The 21,413-nt window shown below is 37.7% G+C and overlaps 1 protein-coding gene across 2 annotated transcripts in view; it reads left to right on the top strand.

Moving 5' to 3' along the window:
• Positions 1-13,648, top strand: part of Mfsd14b (major facilitator superfamily domain containing 14B) — a 64,695-nt gene extending 51,047 nt beyond the window's left edge. For both annotated transcript variants that reach the window (XM_046457695.2, XM_046457696.2), the window contains 7 exons: positions 214-432; positions 2,340-2,453; positions 5,986-6,057; positions 7,521-7,633; positions 9,059-9,156; positions 10,888-11,030; positions 11,729-13,648. In XM_046457695.2, coding sequence (XP_046313651.1) covers positions 214-432; positions 2,340-2,453; positions 5,986-6,057; positions 7,521-7,633; positions 9,059-9,156; positions 10,888-11,030; positions 11,729-11,977 — 1,008 coding nt within the window. In that variant the 3' untranslated portion in view covers positions 11,978-13,648. The remainder of the gene's footprint in view (positions 1-213; positions 433-2,339; positions 2,454-5,985; positions 6,058-7,520; positions 7,634-9,058; positions 9,157-10,887; positions 11,031-11,728) is intronic.
• Positions 13,649-21,413: the final 7,765 nt, after the last annotated feature.

Raw genomic sequence — 21,413 nt, 5'->3', positions numbered from 1 at the left:
TTTTTCATTCTTCAAATTTGTATGCAACAGATTCTTTTTTCTTGTTTAAAGCCAGGAGAAAGGATTGGTGCAGGGGTGTACCTGGGGGACCCTGGGTGAGAGAGTGCTTTTTCACAGGTGTGCTCCTGCAGCAGGCAGGACTCTGGATAGGAACATGTTTTCTCTACAGGTGTTCATCTGTGCCACCCTAAGTGACAGTGCACTTTCCAACAGGTCTCAGCCACTTTTGCAGCTAGTCTGGTCAGCAGCCCTGCCATTGGAGCATACCTTTCTGCAAGTTATGGAGACAGCCTCGTTGTGCTAGTGGCCACAGTGGTGGCTCTTCTGGACATCTGTTTCATCTTGGTGGCTGTTCCAGAATCTTTGCCAGAGAAAATGAGACCGGTTTCCTGGGGAACTCAGATTTCTTGGAAACAAGCAGACCCTTTTGCGGTAAATTAAAATATTCACTTTGTAAATATCTGTCTACGGCAAGCAAATAAAATAATATGTATGCAGCCTCGAGGATCCCAGCAGATAGATCTATTGCTTTCTCCAGTAAAAATAGAAAATCTTAAATTACAAAATATGTAGAATTGGTACCTAAGCCAAGCATGTCATACAAAAGAGAAGAAAGGTAAAAGTCCAGTTAATCTCTGATGACAGTTTATGAAAGAAGTTTCTTTTTGCATAGTTGTTTTCATTCTTTTTTTTTTTAAGTAAATTAAGTGAAGGTGGTCATCTGAAGTGAGTTCACTTTAATTCAAAAAGGATGATGCATTTGATCTGACTAAAATAGTTATTTTCTAAATTGTTAATATACATACACTATGACCAGAGGCTGTGAACCTAGATTTTGCTATTAATTATGTTAAAAAAAATTTTTTTTGTGAGTCGGGAGGTGGTAAAGGATATACTTCACTAACAATCAGAAAAAATGCTGAGAAAAGTATCTTATCTCTTCCCCAATCCCTTTCTAATTTGAAATTATTCTTGAAAGAAATACAACATGTGGGGGGGGGGGGAAAGAACCAGAGACTTGATTTTTGCTCTTTTGTCCCCCAAGTTTACCTTTTAGGAAAAGTACAAATAAAATTGAAATGTATTTCATCAAAGTTTTTTTCTAAAATGCCCACTCAGAGCATAACCTGGTTGACCTTGTCTGTTCTTTTGGGGCCAGAATGTCAGAAAACAAAGAAGGAGTTTGGGGGAGGAAACAGGAGTGACCAGGAAGCCCGTCAGTTAGGCTTCCCACCATTGTCATATGGAGATCAAGTTTGGCACAGAGGCTTCTCTGTAAAGTGGAACTACTGTGGCTTACTTTTCAGGGGAGTTGAGAACTGTACAGTTCACATGTATCAGTGAACTAGCGTCTGGTGTGAAGCAAGGTCTCAACAGACATTGGCTGGTTTTTTTTTTTTTTCTTTAATTGTTTTAAATATATACATATATTTTAGTTGTAGATGGACACATTACCTTTATTTATTTATCTTTATGTGGTGCTGAGGATCAAACCCAGTGCCTCACGTGTGCTAGGCAAGCGCTCTACCACTGGGCCACAACCCCAGCCCTCATTGGCTATTTTTGCTATTAATTATATAAAAGTTACAGGATGGTGACCTAGCTGTACAGCAGCACTTTCCATTCCTTCAGTAACAGTACACCTTTCGGTTCTGTTCAGTTACTGTGTAAATAAAAATGATTTTTCAACAAAGTTGTAATGTTCAAAAGGCTCTTACTGGTCTGAAGCATATTTTTTTTTGTCTACTAGGTTTACAGGTAAATTGAAATCAATATTTTGAAGGCTAGAATGAACTTAGGTGTAATGAAAACCCTATAGTGGATATGATCTTAAAGAAGTTATATTATAAATCAAGAGAGAAGGGACTGGGAATGTGGCTCAGCGGTAGAGCGCTCACCTAGCACGGGCGGGACCCGGGTTCAATCCTCAGCACCACATAAAAATAAAGGCATTGTGTTGTGTCCATCTACACCTAAAAAAATAAATATTAAAAATAAATCAAGAGAGAAAAGTGATTTTCTTCAGTGAATCTATAGAAATACATTTTCAGGGCCTGTTTATAGGATATTTGGGACCTGTTAGGGGTGTTAACCAGTGTTAACAAAGGTGAGCAAGTGCTTTTTAAAAAGCTGCAATCCTGGAAATACATACTTCTAAAATAAGAACTTAAAACTTCCACAGAGAGCTGGTTATAGATTTCATATTAAGGCTGACTTCCTTTTATAATGCATTGGACTTTCATTATCCATCTTAATAGATCAACTTAGTGAACCCATATTCCAAATGTTGGTGACATTATATCTATTAGCTTTTTATGTTGCTTTCTGCTTATTCCCAGTCATTGAAGAAAGTTGGGAAAGATTCTACTGTCTTCTTAATCTGCATCACCGTGTTTCTTTCGTATCTTCCCGAAGCTGGACAGTATTCAAGTTTTTTTCTCTATCTCAGGCAGGTAAGTGATGGATGTCTAGTGGCATCTGAACGTGAGGAACAGCAAAGATTGGAATCTATCCAAGGATAATTTAGGAAAACTCTATAGAGAAGAAAATGTGAACTTGCTTCTAGTTATTAGTGCTGACAGAGAGTTAATTCAATGATGACTTAAAAGGTGGCAAAAAGCCAGGTGCAATATGAATTGTAATGCATTCTGCTGTCATATATAAATTTTTTTAAAAAAAGAATCCAGATGCAGTGACACATGCCTGTCATCCCAGCTACTCAGTTGAGGCAGGAGGCTCACTTAAGCTCATAACTTTGAGACCAGCCTGGGCAACATAGCAAGATCCTGTATCAAAACATAATAATAAAATAAAATCTAGCAAGATATCTACTGTGGAAAAAATCCTTTTGAGAATTATACAGAGAGGATTAGCAGAAATAGAATTTATTGTAATTTTTTAAGTCTTTTATTGAGCAGTTTTAGGTACACAGCCTCTTCCACTATCAACATCCTGGCACCAGAGTGGTCTTTTTGTTAGAATTGATGAACTACATGAACACATTAGCCTCACTCAGAGTCTGTAGTTTACATTAGGCTTCACTTCTTGGTGTTGTACATTCTGTGGGTTTAGACAAAAGTACAATGACATGTTTCCAGCATTTGAGTGTCAGAGTATTTTCATGCCCTAAAGTTCCTTATGCTCTGCCTATTCATCCCTCCCCTTACCCACAACTCCTGATCTCTTTAACTATCTCCATAGTTTTGCCTTTGCTAGAATGTCATAGGGTTGGAATTGTACCGTTTATAGCCTTTTTAGAGTGACTTCTCTCACTTAGTAATATGCATTTAAGCATCCTTCATGTCTTTTCTTGGCTTGTTGTTCATTCTTTTCATAGTTCATTTTAGCAATTGGGTGTTCCATAGTTTATTCATTCACCTACTGAAGGATACCTTGCTTGCTTCCAAATTTCAGCAGTTATGAATTAAGAAGTTAGATACATCCATATAGCATAATGTTTTAAATTCATGACAGTATCCATGAGCTTTCACCTGGGTCTGATTATAGCCATCTTGCTGACCCAGCCTCATTGCTGGCTTCTCAGCTGCTGCTCTGGACCTCAAGATGGTTCACAAGCAATAAATGGAATCTATTCTCTCTGCCGATATTTTTCTCTTTAGAAGTATACACCTATTTTACCCTCACCCAGATAGGTGACTGATTAAGATAATTACAGCAAACATTACCCTTCCTTGTCTAGCTGTTCTTCTGGTCTCTGGACTTGCATAGACCTGACCTACTTTTCATTTGGTCCTACCCTATTATTGATTTCACAGGAAAGGTAGAACTGTCCTCCTTCTAAGATAAATTCTCCTACTTTTTGTAGATACTTTTAAATGAATATTTCCCTTGGTGCTGGGGATTGAACCTAGGGCATTGGGCTTGCTAGGCAAGCATTTTTAAGCTGAGCTACAACTCCAGCCCCCAAAGTGAAGTTTGATGAAATCTCATCTGCTGGTTTTCCTGAGAAGAGTGGCAAGATAGTGTTTAATATAGAAAACTATGCTTTCATTTATAATTACATTAAATGTGCACTTAATATAGACAGAAATGTAGGTAAAATAGGAAAACCCAAGGAACAGAGTAAAAAAGAATCAGATCTCTTCATATAGATAATAAACAACTACAATTCTAATCTTCTAGCTCTTTTTTCTATACTATGTCCATTTTGCCACAACCATCACCAATTATAACAGCAAATAAGAATTATTCCATGTTATTTTATATTTATGCTTGCTTTTAAGAGTAATTAACACAAAACATTTTCTTACATTTGGTAAGGGTCTTGTATCCAAAATATATATAGAATTCTTTCATTAATAAAAAGACAACCCAATTGAAAATATAGGTTATTTCTCCAAGAAAGATACACAGAAGACCCATTAACACATGAAAAGATGCACATTATTAGCTGTCAAGGGAATGCAAATCAAAACAAGGTTTTACTTCACATACACTAGAATGGCTATAATAAAAAAGAAAGGGATGTAGAAAAATCAGAACCTTCAGACATCCTGGTGGAAACGTAAAATAGTATGGAATGTGTAGAATCTAGCAGTTCTTCACAATGCTCAATGTAGAGTTACCACAGGACCCAGCAGATCTACTCCTAGGTATATATCCATGAGCAATGAAAGCACAGAACTTGTATACAGATCATTATTCACGGTAATCAAAAAATAGAAACAATGCAAATATCCGTTAACTAATTGAATAAATTAGCAAATGTGTTCTATCCATATAATAGAATATCATTCAGCAATAAAAAGCAATGAAGTACTGATATGCCCTACAACAACGTGAAAGCACTATACTAAGTGAAAGAAGCAGTCACAAACACCCTGGTGTTATATGATTCCATTTATATAAAATGCCAGAGACAGGAAGCGGGTTAGGGAAGAGGTAGTCTGGGGGAATGGATCTCTTGATGGGTGCTGTGATTTTTTTCCAGGGGTGGTGAAATCTTTTTAAATTAATCTTGGTGATTTGTTACCCAACTCTATGAATGTACTAAAATCTTTGAATTGTACACTTATAATAGGTGAATTGTATGCTATTTAAACTATCTCCATAAAGCTATTAAAAATACTCTGTATTTATAAATATAAGCTGAGAATCCCTAAATAAAGCTAAATTCTCAGGTTCCATTTTTTTTAATTGCATGTAATTAGATGGTAATAGAATATTGTTACTATCAACAGCACTAATTTGGAATTCTAGCCCTAGCACTTTGTAGATGGACACAATACCTTTATATAGTTGTGAGATTGGGAGCAAGATACTCATAAAATGAGAAGAATATATAAAATTATTTAAAAATACTTGTTCTGAATTTTATAGAATTTTAATAATTATGTCCTTTTTAAATTTTAGTGTTTAAAGCTTAAGAATTTTAGGCATTTTAGAGCTAATGTGGAGATCAGAGTGCTTAGAAGTCATTGCCAGCCCACTTCTGCTGCTTACTCATTAGAAGTGCCATGGGAGCTTCTTAGAACAACCTGTCTCTGGGCCAGACTTCGGAGTCTGATATCATCAGTCTCCAGTGGACTCCAGCATCTCATTGCTCTCCACTTCCTCCCCTTTTCCCCCCACACGATTTTAATATGCAGCCACAATTGATAGCCACTGACTTCATTGGTGAGCAGATTTGTATTTGCAACATCAAAAGTCAAGCCATTTTCTTTCATAATTTCTCTGTTGCATATTATTGCTAGATTTGTCAATTTATAAGTTGGAAGTGGAGAGGAAATATGAAACAAGGTAGCTATATAGTAAGAAATATTATCAAAATAACATTTTACAATTTAAGATGTGCCTGCTTATAATGATTTCTTAGATTTATATATAAAATACTGGTTAAGTAGGTTCAGGTTTCAGCACTGCTCTAATTTGCCATTGATTTTATGAACTTTCCTCAACTATTTTATCCTGTTGTTTTAAAAGAACTTATCTTTGTTACTTAGATATTTTCTTTCATTTCCTTAGGTCATAGGCTTTGGATCTGTTAAAATTGCAGCATTCATTGCTATGGTAGGAATTCTGTCTATCGTAGCTCAGGTGAGTATAATTTCACCCATGCTTTAAAAAAAAAAAAGTATTCACAGGAAACACATATACAAAGATAGGGAGAGCCCCTGAATTGCTGCCTCAGTCCCTGTGCTCCTGCTGTGACACACCTTATACAATTAGAGTATAACATCAGATCCAGAAATTTGATGGGGACATGACCCACAAAACTTTCCCTTTTTGACAAGAGTATTGAATTCAGGACTTAAGAAGGAACTTCATATTATTTTAGTAGAATTGTAACTTGCTGGGTCAGTTCTTTTATTTGCCTCTAAAACAATGAAAATTGTAAGTAACTATGATATAATTCTTAGATATTGCAAAATTAACTAGAAAAATGTTTCAGTGTTAATAGTGAAAAGTAAGTAGAAATAAGTAACAATAACGTTTCCAATTCTACTTTTCCTAGGACAAAAAAATGAGAGTCAGTGAGTTAGAATATATGCAGTGACTAAAGGAGTATTCAGCATTTTCCCATCTGTTATAAATACAGGATCACAAGAGGCAGGGAATGCGTTCTCTGCCTTGGTCTACTGTTGTGCTTAGGTGCATTCACTATATCTTTTTTTTTTTTTAAGTTGTAGATGGACACAATACCTTTATTTTGTTTATGTGGTGTTGGGATCAAACCTAATGCCTTTCAATGTTAGACAAGCGCTCTACCACTGAGCCACAACCCCAGTCCCGAATTCACTATATCTTAAAAGACTGCCCAGAGGCTGTTGCCTTCAAGTGGCCTCCAGACTGAGCAGAGTGCTCTTCTGTAATTCACTTTCCAGGACAAGTAAGAAGACTATGAGATTATTTCTGCCAAATACTGAAATTGACAAGGCACAACTGTTTTTCTATATTAGCAAATATAAATTATGTTAATTTTCAAGTTGATCATGATTTTGGTTTGTTTTTTACATTGACCCTTGTTGATCAACCCAGCTATCTTTTATCCTACTCTCCTTTGGACTATCCCAACTAGTTATATAACTGAGGACATATTTGTTAAAATCAAACTTACAACAGTCCCAACTTCATAAAACTGTTAACTTCCAGCAGAATCCCACATGTTCCGTAAATGTTCAGCAGGGGTTGCTCTACACCTGTAGTTAAGTGGTTGGCATTTGTCCAAAGAGACTAAGGCGTGTCCTTCTCTCAATCATGGCAACTGATAAGAGCTATGGTGACCTTTTGGGTGGTGCCAGTAGAGCACCAGGTAGACAAGCTAACTGCTCAGGGAGGAGGCTCAAGGCCTGAAAGCCCAGATCAGTCCTGGAGCCCCTGAAATTCCATCCCTGAAGAGATGCATAGCACTGCCCAGCCTCTGAGATTACAGGTAGGCATTGTACCCTTCCTTAGAGGTCCCAGGTAATCAGTGAGTGGGCTTCATTTGGTTCACAAAGCTTGTGTTCAAATTCTGTGTGTTCTCATGGTTTCTCAGGGTTGTCTCCTTTCCTTTGCAGACGGTCTTTCTTAGCATTCTGATGAGGTCGTTGGGGAATAAGAATACTGTCCTTCTTGGCTTGGGCTTCCAGATGCTCCAGTTGGCCTGGTATGGTTTTGGAGCTCAGGCCTGGTAAGCTTATACCCTTAGATTCTCCTGAGTTAACAGACAAATGTGTCTTAGAAAAGCTCCAGCTAGTTGAGTGTAATGAGAAGAAGGAAGAGTTATTTCACTGGTTTGTTGTATGTAACATTTCAAAACATTTAGACTTAATTAAGTTGGGCAAGGGTGGAACTAGATAATTTTAAGGTAATTTGTAAAGATTACCTTCACCTCAACAGGCTTTCACTGAATCATTCCTTAATTGAATATGTGTCTCTTTTCTCCCAGCCCTCCAGTAAAGTTCTGTGTCTACTTTTTAAACATATTTGTCAATTTTTAGGGGCATCACAGTCAAAACAAAAATACAAGATTCACTGCCATAATTAGCTGAGAGACCTTTGGTAATAATATAACATTTTTAAGTTTGTCAAACACTGACATCTCTTCCAAAGCCATGTGTACCCTAACATTATTACTACTGTATATTAGATTCCCTTGAAAAAGAAGGCCAGAAAAAGCCCTGTGAAATAAAAAGCACCAAAAAGATTCCTGAGCTCCATTTTGTTGTATGACATTTCCCTTTGTGCCTGAGTGCCAAATACTGGAGTTCCTGTCTCCATTTTAGACACCAGAGTGGCCCTCACTGTGCATTACTAAATGGAGGACATGATTTGGAGAAATGGGAAATGCTTCAGTGGTTAGAGGTTAGTTCTGAAAGAGATCAGAATGTCATTTGAAGTACTTGTTCTTTGTGACTTTTTAGGTAAGATTAACTTGGTTGGTTTTTCTTATTCTAATTTTATTTTGGTCCTGTGAATGTTGGTTCAGTAGCTGATTTAGTCACAACTCTCTCAGTGTTATAAAGACTGTTATCGTGAAGAGTTTTTCTTTTTCAGTAAGCATTATCCCCAAGGAAGTCTAGTCCAGCAGGTCACAAGTACAGTTAGGGCCTCGCAGTGTGCACACTCGAACTTGATATTGACTGGCATGTAAGCCTCTTTGACCAAGAAGAGGACAAAGGTCTGAGGGCAGCAGGTTGTGTTTGTTCAGTTGGTGGCACACTGCTCTGTTGAGGATTAGAAGACTGCACAGCTTGAGGGCAGCGTGAGGGTGAACCTTTAAGAAGTGCAAAGAAAAGTGAAATGTCATGGGGAAGCATGATATTAAAAGAAACAAGAGCTTACATTGAGCTTACATCTGCAGGTAGTATTAGGGAAACCAGGGAGAAGCAAAGATTTTTTAAAAAGTAGAATAGGGAAATGAAGCTTTCCTGGAATTTCTCCCCTACCCAGACTGTGAAGTGACGGTATTAACAGTGTGAAATCCATTTTTAAAGAGGAAAAAAAATAAATAAAACTTGCAAGAGGAAACAAAAGACCTTTGTACTTTTGCCACTGACTGCATTCGAGCCAGGAGCTCCTTGGTGCCTGAACTCAGCCTGTGCTGTCATTTCAGGATGATGTGGGCTGCAGGGACCGTGGCTGCCATGTCCAGCATCACATTCCCGGCAGTCAGCGCTCTCGTCTCTTGGAATGCAGATTCAGATCAGCAAGGTGAGGTTGCGGCCCTAGCTGTTTCCTCCTTCAGCTGAGACCTCCCTACCCAAAGCTCTCCACATCGACAGCAGGAGGTGACAGCCCTGTTGTCCCTGTTCCAGGAGCATACCTGTTTCTTTGCCAGATGCGAAAGTTGTTTTCCTCCCTGCTTTGGTCTTAAATTCATACTTTGAAAACGTGGACTCATCAGTTCAGATTACTAAGAGTTAAAATGGAAAATGTGATGTTCCTTTTTCAGTTTTTTACTCCTTTTGTCTGTTTCCGTCAGAATTTACCAGACTATTCGTATTTCAACGATTGACTATTAAATAATGATGGCTAGTTAGCAATGAAATATTTTACTTCATAACTAAAATTAATTGGAATAGTTCAGAGTTCATGAGCTTAGTTTAGGAAATTGTTCTTTGAAAGGATAAAGAAAAAATAAATCTGTGGTTCTTGGTGATTGGATACAGAATGAGAGGTAAAGTAAGTAACGAGTGCTGTGCAGAAGGCAGACTGTTAGTCATTTTTCTTGTGTCTCTGCTCCCTTTTCAGGAAATAATCCATTTCCTTCTCCATCTCCTAATGTCTTACCTTACTGTGGTCAAGAAATAGGAAATTTTAGAGGGAAATTTTTTTTTAAATGCCTAAGAGCTCTATTAAAAATATCAAAAACTGGATTGGAAAAGAAAGTTTATTCACTGCACCTGTTTTTTCACATCAGAAATTAGCCATCTTATTCATAACCAGTTTTTTAAATATACTTTTAGATGTTGATGGACCTTTATTTTATTCATTTATTTATATGCAGTACTGAGAATCAAACCCAGTGCCTCACACATGCTAGGCAAGCACTGTAGCACTGAGCCACAACCCCAGCCCTTCATAACCATTTTTAAATAGTGTCACTGGAAGACCACAAATTCTGTGTCAACCTTAGCTGTAGTAGTAAGTCAGCTGGCTGTGCATCCTCAGGGAAGTACGGTGTGTGAAGTCATGGGCTTTCTGTGGAGGACTCCTTTCATACAGGGCATGCATTTTGTTAGTTTTTGTTTATGCTTATACTTATCAATACAGATGTTACAAAACTATTGGAATACATTGTATTAGGCTGAATTATATTTGACCATTTTTTACTTCAGAAATACCCATATCATATGGTTCAAGCTAATTTTTCACCTGCCATGTTAGAAAGCAGAGATATCCAAAAATTGGTACTTCTAAAAAATTTCACTTCAGGTCTATGTGGAGATGGATCTGGAATGCTTATGGCAGCCATGGGGGCTAGTCTCCCTGGTGGTAGAGGGTGTAGAGGGCTACATTTTACTCACATATAGCCAGAACTGTCAGAGGTAAAGAGCAGATTTTTATTGTAAATTCAATAGTAAATGAGTAGAGCAGGAAGATCTCAGTTCATTAGTTTTGTATTTTATTCCTCATTTACGGGCAGTTCTTGTTGATGTGGGGTATTCATCCCCAAAAGGATTTTAGAAACTGAAATTACTGTCATTTCATCTCTTCTTAGACCTCAGTACAGAGCAAGAAATGGGCCTAATAAAATCAAGAAAATGTTTGTGTAATGAATGAAAATATGGTGAAATCTTTCTAATCCATTTTCCTGCACTCTGTACTTTCTGCTCAGTCCAGTTGAATCAGTTTATCGGTTTATAAGAGAGTACTGTTAACCTCCACATCTTGAGATGCTTTTCTGAGAAGACTGACTCCCTTCTCTTTATTCTGATACAGGAGTTGCCCAGGGGATCATAACTGGAATAAGAGGACTATGCAATGGCCTGGGGCCAGCACTGTATGGCTTTATATTCTACATGTTCCACGTAGAATTGACTGAGTTAGGCCCAGAATTGAATTCTAACAGTGATGCCCTACAGGTAATTTGAAGTGCAGCTTTTTTTTTTTTTTTTTTTTTTAAAACAATGGTTATATCTGATGGTAGCAAAATTTTGTGATCTTAAATTTGAAGAGCATTCTTACTTGTATGTTACTGTCGTATTTGACAGTAATTTCCAGAATCATTTCAGAAATTTAATATCTTACATAAACACGATTTGTCTTAACTTTGTTCGGATTCTGCCTTTACCTGCACAATCACTGTACTCGGGATACTACTCTCTGGCTAACGTCAGGCTAAATAAAATGTCCTTAAAATCCAGCTAAAAATTGAGCTAGAGTGCTTTTTTAATTATTTTTTGAAAAGCAAAAAAATAGAGTAGTATGGATTTAGTATAGATTTCTGTGCAAAAGAGTAATTAATAATGTTTATGTACAGAACTGCATGATAGGATGTAGGTTACAGGATGAAATTTCAGATAAATGTCTATTGCTTACAGGCTTACAGGTTGGGTTAAGCTATTCAAAAGTTGTACAAAAAAGCAGTGATGAGTTCCCATGTCATAATCCAAATACCAAGCTCTATTAGTTTGCCCTGACATTTAGTGATATATCTGCTGCTTGAGAAAAATGATTTACTTTTTGGTGATGGGATCTCTTTTTTGGGGTCATTCAAGACTAATTTTGGATTAAAGAAACTAATCAAACTCTATCTCCATTTGTTTCCCACACCCATTAGGGAGCTGTCATCCCAGGCCCACCATTTTTATTTGGAGCATGTATAGTTCTTATGTCTTTTCTGGTTGCCTTATTCATCCCTGAATACCGGAAAGCCAGTGGAGTTCAAAAACATAGCAACAGCATCAGCGGAAGCCTAACCAACACCCCAGAACGAGGCAGTGATGAGGACATTGAGCCACTGCTGCAAGATAGTAGCATCTGGGAGCTCTCCTTTGAAGAGCCTGGGAATCAGAGCACTGAGCTGTAAACTCAGCAGAAAATGGGATTCTGCAGATGACCACCTCTGAGAGCCGTGGAGGGAGCCGCAGCACATGGAGACTTCATGGTGCTGGAGGGGCGATGCTAGTGGCATCCTTCGGGCCAAGTTGATAAGTGACTCCTTCTGTCTCTCTGCCCTTCCTCCTGTCCCTCCTTCCGTTTCTTTTCTCTCATTCTTTTTTTATTTGTACATTAGAAGAAGGTAAGATTTGAAATACTTCCCTGCAGATAATGTACAATTCTCAAGGTCATCTGGCGTCTGCACTTTGAAAAGTCATCTCTGATAGAAAAGATGGATTTCCTTTAATAACTGGAATAATCTTTCCATGGCTTTTTGAACAGAAGGTGCAGGATTAGAGTGGAACTGCCATCTTGGGCAAGATTTCAAGTAAAGAATCCCTTCTTTTTTCTTCCGTCCTCTTTCTTGAATTATTCCCACTTAGCCCAGAGGTATTGATGAGTGGCTATTCTTAATAGTCACTCAGTTTCAGGGATCTTTTGCCTTTGTCCAAAGGTCAAATGAAAACCTAATTTTACTCTTCCTTTATTTCCTCTACACCCAGTGCTTGTCTAAAATGAACATTAATAATATGGATTGATGGTAACCTTAACCAGCTTGAAGAAAATCTTTCTTACAAATTCAAATATGTTGAACTACCAACTCAGATTTCTGGACCTAGTGTCTGATCAGATTCAAGGTGATTTTACAGAAGAAAAAAAGAAAATACATCAAGCCTAAGATGATTTTAAAGATGAAAAAAAGTCCATCTAGCCCAATGCAGTGGCACGTGCTTATGATCCCAGCTACTAAGAGGCTGAGGCAGGAGGAGCACTTGTTCGAGGCCAGCCTGGGCAACTTAGCAAGACCACCAAACCACATACACACACACACACACACACACACACAAGCATTCTAGTGGCAACAAAGAAAAGAAATTGGAGAGTGCTTCTAAGAAAGTTTTAAACAATTTGAACATTCCTAAGAGAGGATGAGAGTTAGTAACTCAAGTCTCAGTAGAATTTATGTCCAACTTCAGACTCATAATACATTATTACTGTTTGCTCCTTCCCACGTCTCCCATGTCCTACTTCTCAGTTCTGTTCCATCACACTCCTGCCTTAACTGCTGTGTAGTATGCATTTATTTTCAATTAATCTTTATCTCAGTCTGTTTGTCTGATTTTTGAAACTCATGGGAAAACGCACATCAAATTCCTTTCCAAAATATGAGGGTTTAGTGAAGCTCAGTTTCACAATAAGTGTCTTGCTAATTTTTTGCGATGTTTTATGGACAAAGAAAACTTTACAGATTTATATGTATTTTGCTGCACAGTAATGGACCATTACCTAGGGCCTACCTTTAACAAAGCACTCCTTTGGAAGTTTTATAGGTATGAAATATATGTAGATATTTGTAAGGGTTTTAATTTTTTTTGATGGGGTGCTGTGTAAATCTTGTATTTATAAATGTAATGAAGGTATTGACAGAAAAAATATATACAACTTTTATAAAGGATTGTGTACTGACTGAATACATTTAAGAGAAAATATATTTTGAAACCTGTTCTCAATGAACAGAGATAACATATCTTTTTACTATGCTGTTGGTTTTTAGGTTTAAGCTTCCTAATGCATAATAAATTTGCAATGGATACTTTTATGCTTTTTGTGTTTTTTTAAACAAATTGTATCATTGCTCTTTTTGGTTCTCTTGGGTGGTTTTCTACTAAATTGAGTTCTTAATCCTTTATATTAAACGATATTTGTATTTTCAAGAAAAAAAAAATTTTAATGAAGTTCCTTCCAAAATCTCCTATAAAAACAGATCATAACTTTTTAAAAGCAGCAACAGATATTTCTACACTCATATATGTAGCAGAATTGTTCACAATACCTAAAAGGTAGAAGAAAGCCAAGAGTCCTTGGACTGATGAATGGATAAGCAACATGTGTATCTATACAATGGAAATTCGGGACTGGGGCTGTGGCTCAGTGGTAGAGCGCTTGCCTACCATGTGTGAAGCACTGGGTTTGATCCTCAGCACCACATAAAAATAAATAAAATAAAGGTATTGTTTCCATCTACAACTAAAAAAAAAAAAAATTTAAAAAGATGGAAATTCTGACACATGCTACAAAAATAGTTTAACATTGAAAAGATTACACTAAAGTGAAATAAGACAATCATAAGAGGACAAATCTTGTGTGATTTCACTCGTGAGGTACCTAGAGAAGTATCGAATTCAGAGACAAAAAGAAAAAATGCTGGTTGTCCGGCTGGTGGAGGGAAAAGTGGGAAGTTATTTTATGAGTGCAGAGTTTCATTTTGCAATATGAGGAAAATTCAGGGGTGAGAGGGTTGGTAATTTGCATAACAATGTGAATTTACAGCTGGGGTTGTGGCTCAGCTGCCTGCGCCTAGCACATGGGAGGCCCTGGGTTCAATCCTTAGCACGCATAAAAATAAAGATATTGAGTCCAACTACAACTAAAAGATAAATATTTTTTAAAAAATGTGAATTTACTTAATACCACTAAATTGCACCCTTAAACATGGTTAAAATGGTTAATATTAAATTACATAATACTTATGTATAAAATTATTATTATAATTTTTGGGGGTGTGTATCAGGGATTGAACTCAACCACTGAGCCACATCCCCAGCCCTATTTTGTATTTTATTTAGAGATAGGGTCTCCCTGAGTTGCTTAGTGCATTGCTGTTGCTGAGGCTGGCTTTGAACTCACAATCCTCCTGCCTAAGCCTCCGAAGCCACTGGAATTGCAGGCATGTGCCACCATGCCCATCAATATTTTATCATAATTTTTAAAATGCTCCCATAGCATCTGTTTTTCAAACTATCAAAATCACCTTTTCATCTATTTTAAAGTATACAATTCAGTGGTTTCTGTATATTCACAATGTTGTGTGACCATTTGCACTAATTATTAAACACTTCCCTCTCTCCCCAAAAAGAAATCCTTTACCCATTAGCAGCTGTTCTTAATTCTCCCATCCCCATGCAATCAGTAATCTACTTTCTCTATATATAGGTTTGCCTATTTGGAGTTCATTTCATATGAAAAGAATCATACAATATGTGCTCTTTTGTGTCTTGACTTTTTACTTAGCATTTTTTAAGGTTCATCCATGTTGTAGCATGTATCAAAATTTATTTCTAAGGTTGAATTATATTCCATTATGTGTGTGTAATTTTTGTTTATGCATCAGTTGATGGACATTTGGGTTTTTCTCTCTGGGATTATTATGAATAGTGCTCTGTGAACATATATGAATATGTTTTCAGTTCATTCTGGATGGGAGTAGAATTTTTGGGTTATGTGCTAATTCTGAGACATTACCAGTTTTCCACAACCATGGCACACTTCTTAATTCCTATCAGCAATATAGGATGGCTACAATTTCTCCACATCCTTGCTAGTACTTGTTATCTTCTGTTTTGTTCTTTATAGCCATCCTATTGGGTTTGAGGTAGAATCTCATTACAGTTTAGTTTGCATTTCCCTAATGATGTTGAACATCTTTTCAAGTGCTATGTTTGCCATTGATAGTTTCTTTGAAGAAGTATGTTGAAGTCCTTTGTCTGTTTTTTAATTGAGATATTTGTCTTTCTGTTGATGAATTATGCAAGTTCTTTGGAAATTCTGAATGATAGAGTAATAGCCATTGATGGATAGAAGTTTTAAATTTTGACAAAGTCAGGCTTGTTTTTTTTTCTTTTGTTGCTTGTGTTTTCTAAGTCATCTAAAAAATACTTTTTCAAATCCAAAGTCATGAATATTTACCTTTCTGTTTTCTTCTAATAGTTTTGTAGTTTTAGTTCTTATGTTTAGGACTTCAACCCATCTCAAATTAACTTTTGTGTCAGGTAGGGGTCAAAGTTTACATTTTGGCATGTGGATATGCAGTGGTTTCTGTACCACTTTTTGAAGAAAACATTCTTTCCCTATCAAATTGTCTTGGTACCCTTGTCAAAAATCAGAAAACGGTAGATAATATGAGTTTGTTACTGGACTTTTAATTCCATTCCATTGGTTTATATGTCTATCATTATGCCAGATCTATAAATTTTGATTGCTATAGCTGTATAGTAAGTTTTGAAATTAGGAAGTGTGTTCCTTCTTGTCAACATTGTTTTACCTATTTCATATTCCTTTTGATTACATATGAACTTTACTTTTGACTTTTCCATTTTTGCCAAATTAAAAAAAGATTTTGATATGCATTGCACTGTAACTGTAGATGGCTTACTTCAGGTTGTATGCAATCTTAACAGTATTAAGACTTCCATCCATGAACATGGGATTTTTTTCACTTTATGCCTTTATTTTTTTCAGCAATGATTTGTGGTGTTTAGTGGATAAATATTCCACCTTCTAGCTTAAATTTATTCCTGCACAAATGGAATTGATTTTTAAAAATTTTTTTACTTATTCTTTATAGTTATACATGACATATTTATACAAACATGGAGTATGCCTTATTCTAATTAGGATCCTAGTCTTGTGGTTACACATGATGTAGAGATTCACTCTGTTATATTATAGATATACATAGGAAAGTTAAGTCCAATTCATGTGTTTAAGACTTCAACATAATGATTAAGTCCGAACCATGTCTTGCCTATTCCTGTCCCCCCTCCCTTCCCTTCATTCCCCTTTGTCTAATCTACTGAACTTCTATTCTTCCCTTCCCCTCCTTGTTGTGTGTTACCATCCACACATCACAACATTCAGAACAACAACAAAAAAAAAATTGGTTTTTTTTTTTTTTGATCATTTTGTTTAACAATAGTTTCCACATCCATCCATTTTCCTATAAAAGGCATAAAGTCATTTCTTTTTATGAATAAATAATATTCCATTGTGTATATATATACCAAATTTTCTTTTTTGGTACTGGGGATTGAATCAGGGACACTTGACCACTGAGCCTCATCCCCAGCCCTGTTTTGTATTTTATCTAGAGACAGGGTCTCACTGAGTTGTTTATTGCCTCATCATTGTTGAGGTTGGCTTTAAACTCACAATCCTCCTGTCCTGAGCTGCTGGGATTGTAGGCATGCACAAAATTTCTTTATCCATTCATCTGTTGCAAGGCACCTGGGCTGGTTCCATAGCTTTGCTAAATGTGAATTGAGCTGCTATAAACACTGATGTGGCTGAGTCACTGTAGTATTCTAAGTTCTTTGTGTATATACTGAGGAGGAGTGGGATAACTGTCAAATGGTGGTTCCATTCCAAGTTTTCTGATCTTGTGCTTTTCTTTGTCAGTAGACTTTTGATGGTGTCTTCAATTTCATTGCTTGAAATATATCTGTTTAAATTTCCTGTCCTCCAAGTTCTCTTTGGGTAGGTCAATATGTCTAAAAATTTGTTGATGTCTTCAAGATATTCTATTTTACTGGAGTACAAGTTTTCAAAATAGTTTCTGATTTTGTATTTCAGTAGTATCCATGGTGACATTTCCTTTTTCATCATGAATTTTAGAAATTTTAGCTTTTCCCCCTCTTTCTCTTGGTTAGTATGGCTAAAGGTTTATCAATTTTATTAATTTTTTTAAAGAACCAACTTTTTGTTCATTTTTTTGAATTTTTTATTTATTTCAGTTTTATTGAATTCAGCTCTGATTTTAATTATTTTCTGCATTCTACTGCTTTTGGTGTTGATTTGTTTTTCTTTTTCCAGGTTCTTGAGATGTAATGTTAGGTTATTTATTTGGTGATTTACTATTCTTCTAATGAATGAGCTCAGTGCTATGAACTTTCCTCAGAGAACCGCCTTCATAGTGTTCCAGAGATTTTATTTTATCGAAAGCAGATCTCTTTTATTCTGTTTTCCTCTCTATTTTGAAAATTTCAAATATTCAAGTTTAGACACACCAATAGTGGGGTTATCATATGTAAGTGACAGTGTGATCTCTCCCTGAGTCAGTCCAGATATTTAAAGAATGTGAGAGCCCTGAAATCCTCAGGTAAAGATTTTCAAAGTAAAAAAGACTTGTATATGTGAGATTAATTTATTTTTTCTTGCTGTGCTGTTTAGGGAGGAACTTGCTAGGAACACAGGGTGGCAGAGTGCCAGAGCAGACAAGGTAGCCAGCTGTTGAGGTCCCATAGCAACTTGAATTAAAAGCAACTGTTTTTTTCCCTTTGGTCTTAAACTGGTTTGGGCCATTCGCCTCTATTTTACATTTCAGATGCAAGCCTTGGAGAGAGAGAGCTGGCAGAACCTAAGACATAAAGGAAGCTACTATTGTGAGCTTAAGAGGCAAAAACCTCATATATAGAGCATTTTAACCATTTTTCCCTTTTGGAAAACAAATCGCTTAAGGTGTGGTGCTATAGTTCATGTTTTTCCTCTGGTGGGATCTAAAAAGTCCCAAATTAATGACTACAAAGTAAAAATTGACATGAGAATTTCATCTGGACCCTCACTGATACAGTGAGTATGCAGCTGCTTTCCCACCTTCTCCTAGGTATCTAAAGTGCCTTCCTCTAGGAACCAAGGGCAAGTTTAAAACTTCAGCAAGTTGATGACTTTTAATCAATGCCCTCAAGCTTTAAGCATTACTCTAAGCATTTGCACATTAAGGTCCTCTTGTGAGAACCTGAATTCCCCATGTTTCACACCCAGCTACTTGCCGGGTTTCTGTTCTCCGACTAAAAGGCTCAGGGGTCACTCTAGTTAAACTGGGCTAACTGGGCTGCACGAAATAACCACACAAGAGACACAAATACCTTTTTCTTTGGGGTCGCTGTGACGGCTCCTCTGACCTTAAGGGTCCGCAGGAAGAGAGAGATCGAGAGCATGAGCTGACCCCTTTTATTGAGGAGAAGCTATTCAGATGAGGCAAGGGGTCAGGTTTCAGGGGGCTGAGTCTATCTTCATGATGTCCACTGTCAGCAGGTTGACTGACACCTGGGTAGGGCCACACCCAAGGGAACAGTAAGAGAAGGGGACACACGGAAGGCACTTCCATGGAAAATTCTATCCTAAACAGGGCAAGGGGTTATATTACAAAGGAACAGGTGAGCGTAGTTTCACCCATGGGGCTGTAGCAAGACACACCCATGCACCAGACACCGACCCTCGCACCCAAGAAGGGTGAGGAAAGCTCTGCCACGTTTTTGCAACTGAGTGCCTCAGCACCCAGCCAGGGAGTGTAACCCAGTCACATGTAAGGTTGGTCTCCCACAGCTACTGATACCCTGCTATTGATATTTGCTCCTTACTTGCAACCTCTTCTTTGGTCACCTCAAAATTTTGCTATGCTACACAGTGACCTTTTCTTTTGTTGGGATCTCAAAATTTTATACATTCATTTTTCCAAGAATGTTCTCATCTAATTATTCTTTTTCAAGTTCCCCTGTACTCAAGCCCCTCGTTGGGCACCACTTGCTGCGACCTGCACAGCAACAACGAAGGATCTCGAGTAGGGGTGACCTGAGATCAAGAAAAACACAGACATTTTTAAGGAAAACTGGGACCAGGTGGGATACTGCCCTCCAATGGAGGAACAGTGACCCCAGAACTAGCTCAGCAGGTTTATTATATAGGGTCTCATAACCAGGAATTTTCACTATAGAGGCTTTGTAGATTGTTCAAGGCTTGTGAGTTTTCAAGAGGCTTCTTTGTGCACTAAAAACTTAGAAACATTTTTGTGGCTAGCCTGCTGTACCGAGAAACCCCATTGTACTGGAATGTCTGAAAACTACTGACGTCAGAGCTGAGTATCAAGGCTGTTTGCACCCTGGCCTTTTGGCAAGGAATGTTTCCCAGGCTTGGGCTTTTATCTGCACTGCAGGATCAGCTGATGGCCAGGGCCCATTCACTCTCCATACAGGCTACCTTCCCTGGCTAGCTGGGACTTATTAAATAAAATATATGCCTTTATCTCTCAGCACATCATTTGTCAGATTATTTTATATATTTAATCTGGTTTGAATCTATGACCATTGTACTTACCAATGAACTTTTTCTTGTAATTTATCCTTTTGTCTGTGTCCCTAGCAGTGGTTTGCAATATCTATGACCGTTTGACTTCATGGGGTACTTACTCTATATGTGGTAGGTCCAGTCACAGGGGTCATAAATGTCCCCATGGGAAATGAGAGGAGAGAGCCCAGCCTGAGTTCCTTGTTCCCTGGAGCAGATGCCTGATGCTGCCACCTTTGAGATTCAAAGCCCATGGTCCCCAATCTCTTCAAATGATTTGATTCTGTTCTGTTGTCCAGGAAAATGGTTCTCCTATATGAACCTAGATATGAAATGTGGATTGTGATCTTTGTCAGTTCTGTGGTTGAGGCAGAGACTATCTTAACTAGGTCTCTCTCAAAGCTTTTCTTTCTTCCCTGTTTATGTTTCCCTGGGCTGTCAGCGTTGAGACCATAAATCTCCCATTTCAGAATCCATTGCTGCTGCAGGTGTGGCTCTCCTGGGTGACCCATGCTACCCACTTCACTGCAGCGGTTCACAGAGACTTTTGTGTCCACTGGGAAGAACTGCACACAGGTCTGTAATACTAACACACATGGACCTGTAATGCTGTCAGCTGTGGATTGTTACTATTTTAGTTCCAAAAATGATTTTATAACTTGATCAAGAGCAATATTTTTACTTCAGAGTTCTACTATCATGTATTATTCTCATTGTTGTAGGTCACACCTTTGTGTCTTTGACTTCCTTCGCCAGCCTATTGAATGAATGTTTTGCAGATGCCTTTCTGTCTGTCCTAAAGTGAAAAAGACAGCCACACTGCACACACATGGAGCATCGAAGACCAATCAAAGCAGGCTCTTAATGCAACTATAGACTTTGCAAAATTATTGTTTAAAAATCTTCATAATAGCATCATTGTACTTCCTGAGCATGACACATCGAGAGTTGGTCTTTTATGTTGGTGAAATAGTGTTGCTGGGTCTTTCCTCCCTGTCTACTAGTGTGTGCAAGTTCACATTAATGCTGTGCTCAATGTCACATCACACCAGGACACCCAGGTGATTCCACTGTAGGTGGTTAATAGTATGAGGGCCGTGCTATTTCCTCATCTAGGTTTCTAACAGGATGCCCGGCTGGTCTCTGTTGGATGAACTAAGGAGGATTCTTTAGCTTCTTCTGGACCTGGCTTTTGTATTCTGCGCCCCCCCCCCCCAGTGCTGTATGGTTCCAGGTGTGAAGGGAGGCTGAGCCTGCCTGCTTTGGAAGGCAGCACTCTTCCTGAAGTGGGAGTGGTCCTTCTTTTTAAAAGCCAACATATAGGCCCAAGGTAGATACACAAAAGTGGGGAAGAGCTATAGGGGAGTTAGTGGGGACCAAGGATTAGGGAGTTGGAACATTAATAAGCACAGCAATTAATTTGGGGTTAAAAGAATAAAAAGCTTTGCTCTTTCCAAAATTTTAAA

This window comes from Marmota monax, unplaced genomic scaffold (assembly GCF_021218885.2).
Source record: "Marmota monax isolate L192 unplaced genomic scaffold, Marmota_monax_Labrador192_F-V1.1 WCK01_AAM20220418_F8-fsc00231, whole genome shotgun sequence".
NCBI lineage: Eukaryota > Metazoa > Chordata > Mammalia > Rodentia > Sciuridae > Marmota > Marmota monax.
The sequence above is the reverse complement of the archived record's forward strand: the minus strand, read 5'-3'. Positions and strand labels throughout refer to the sequence as shown.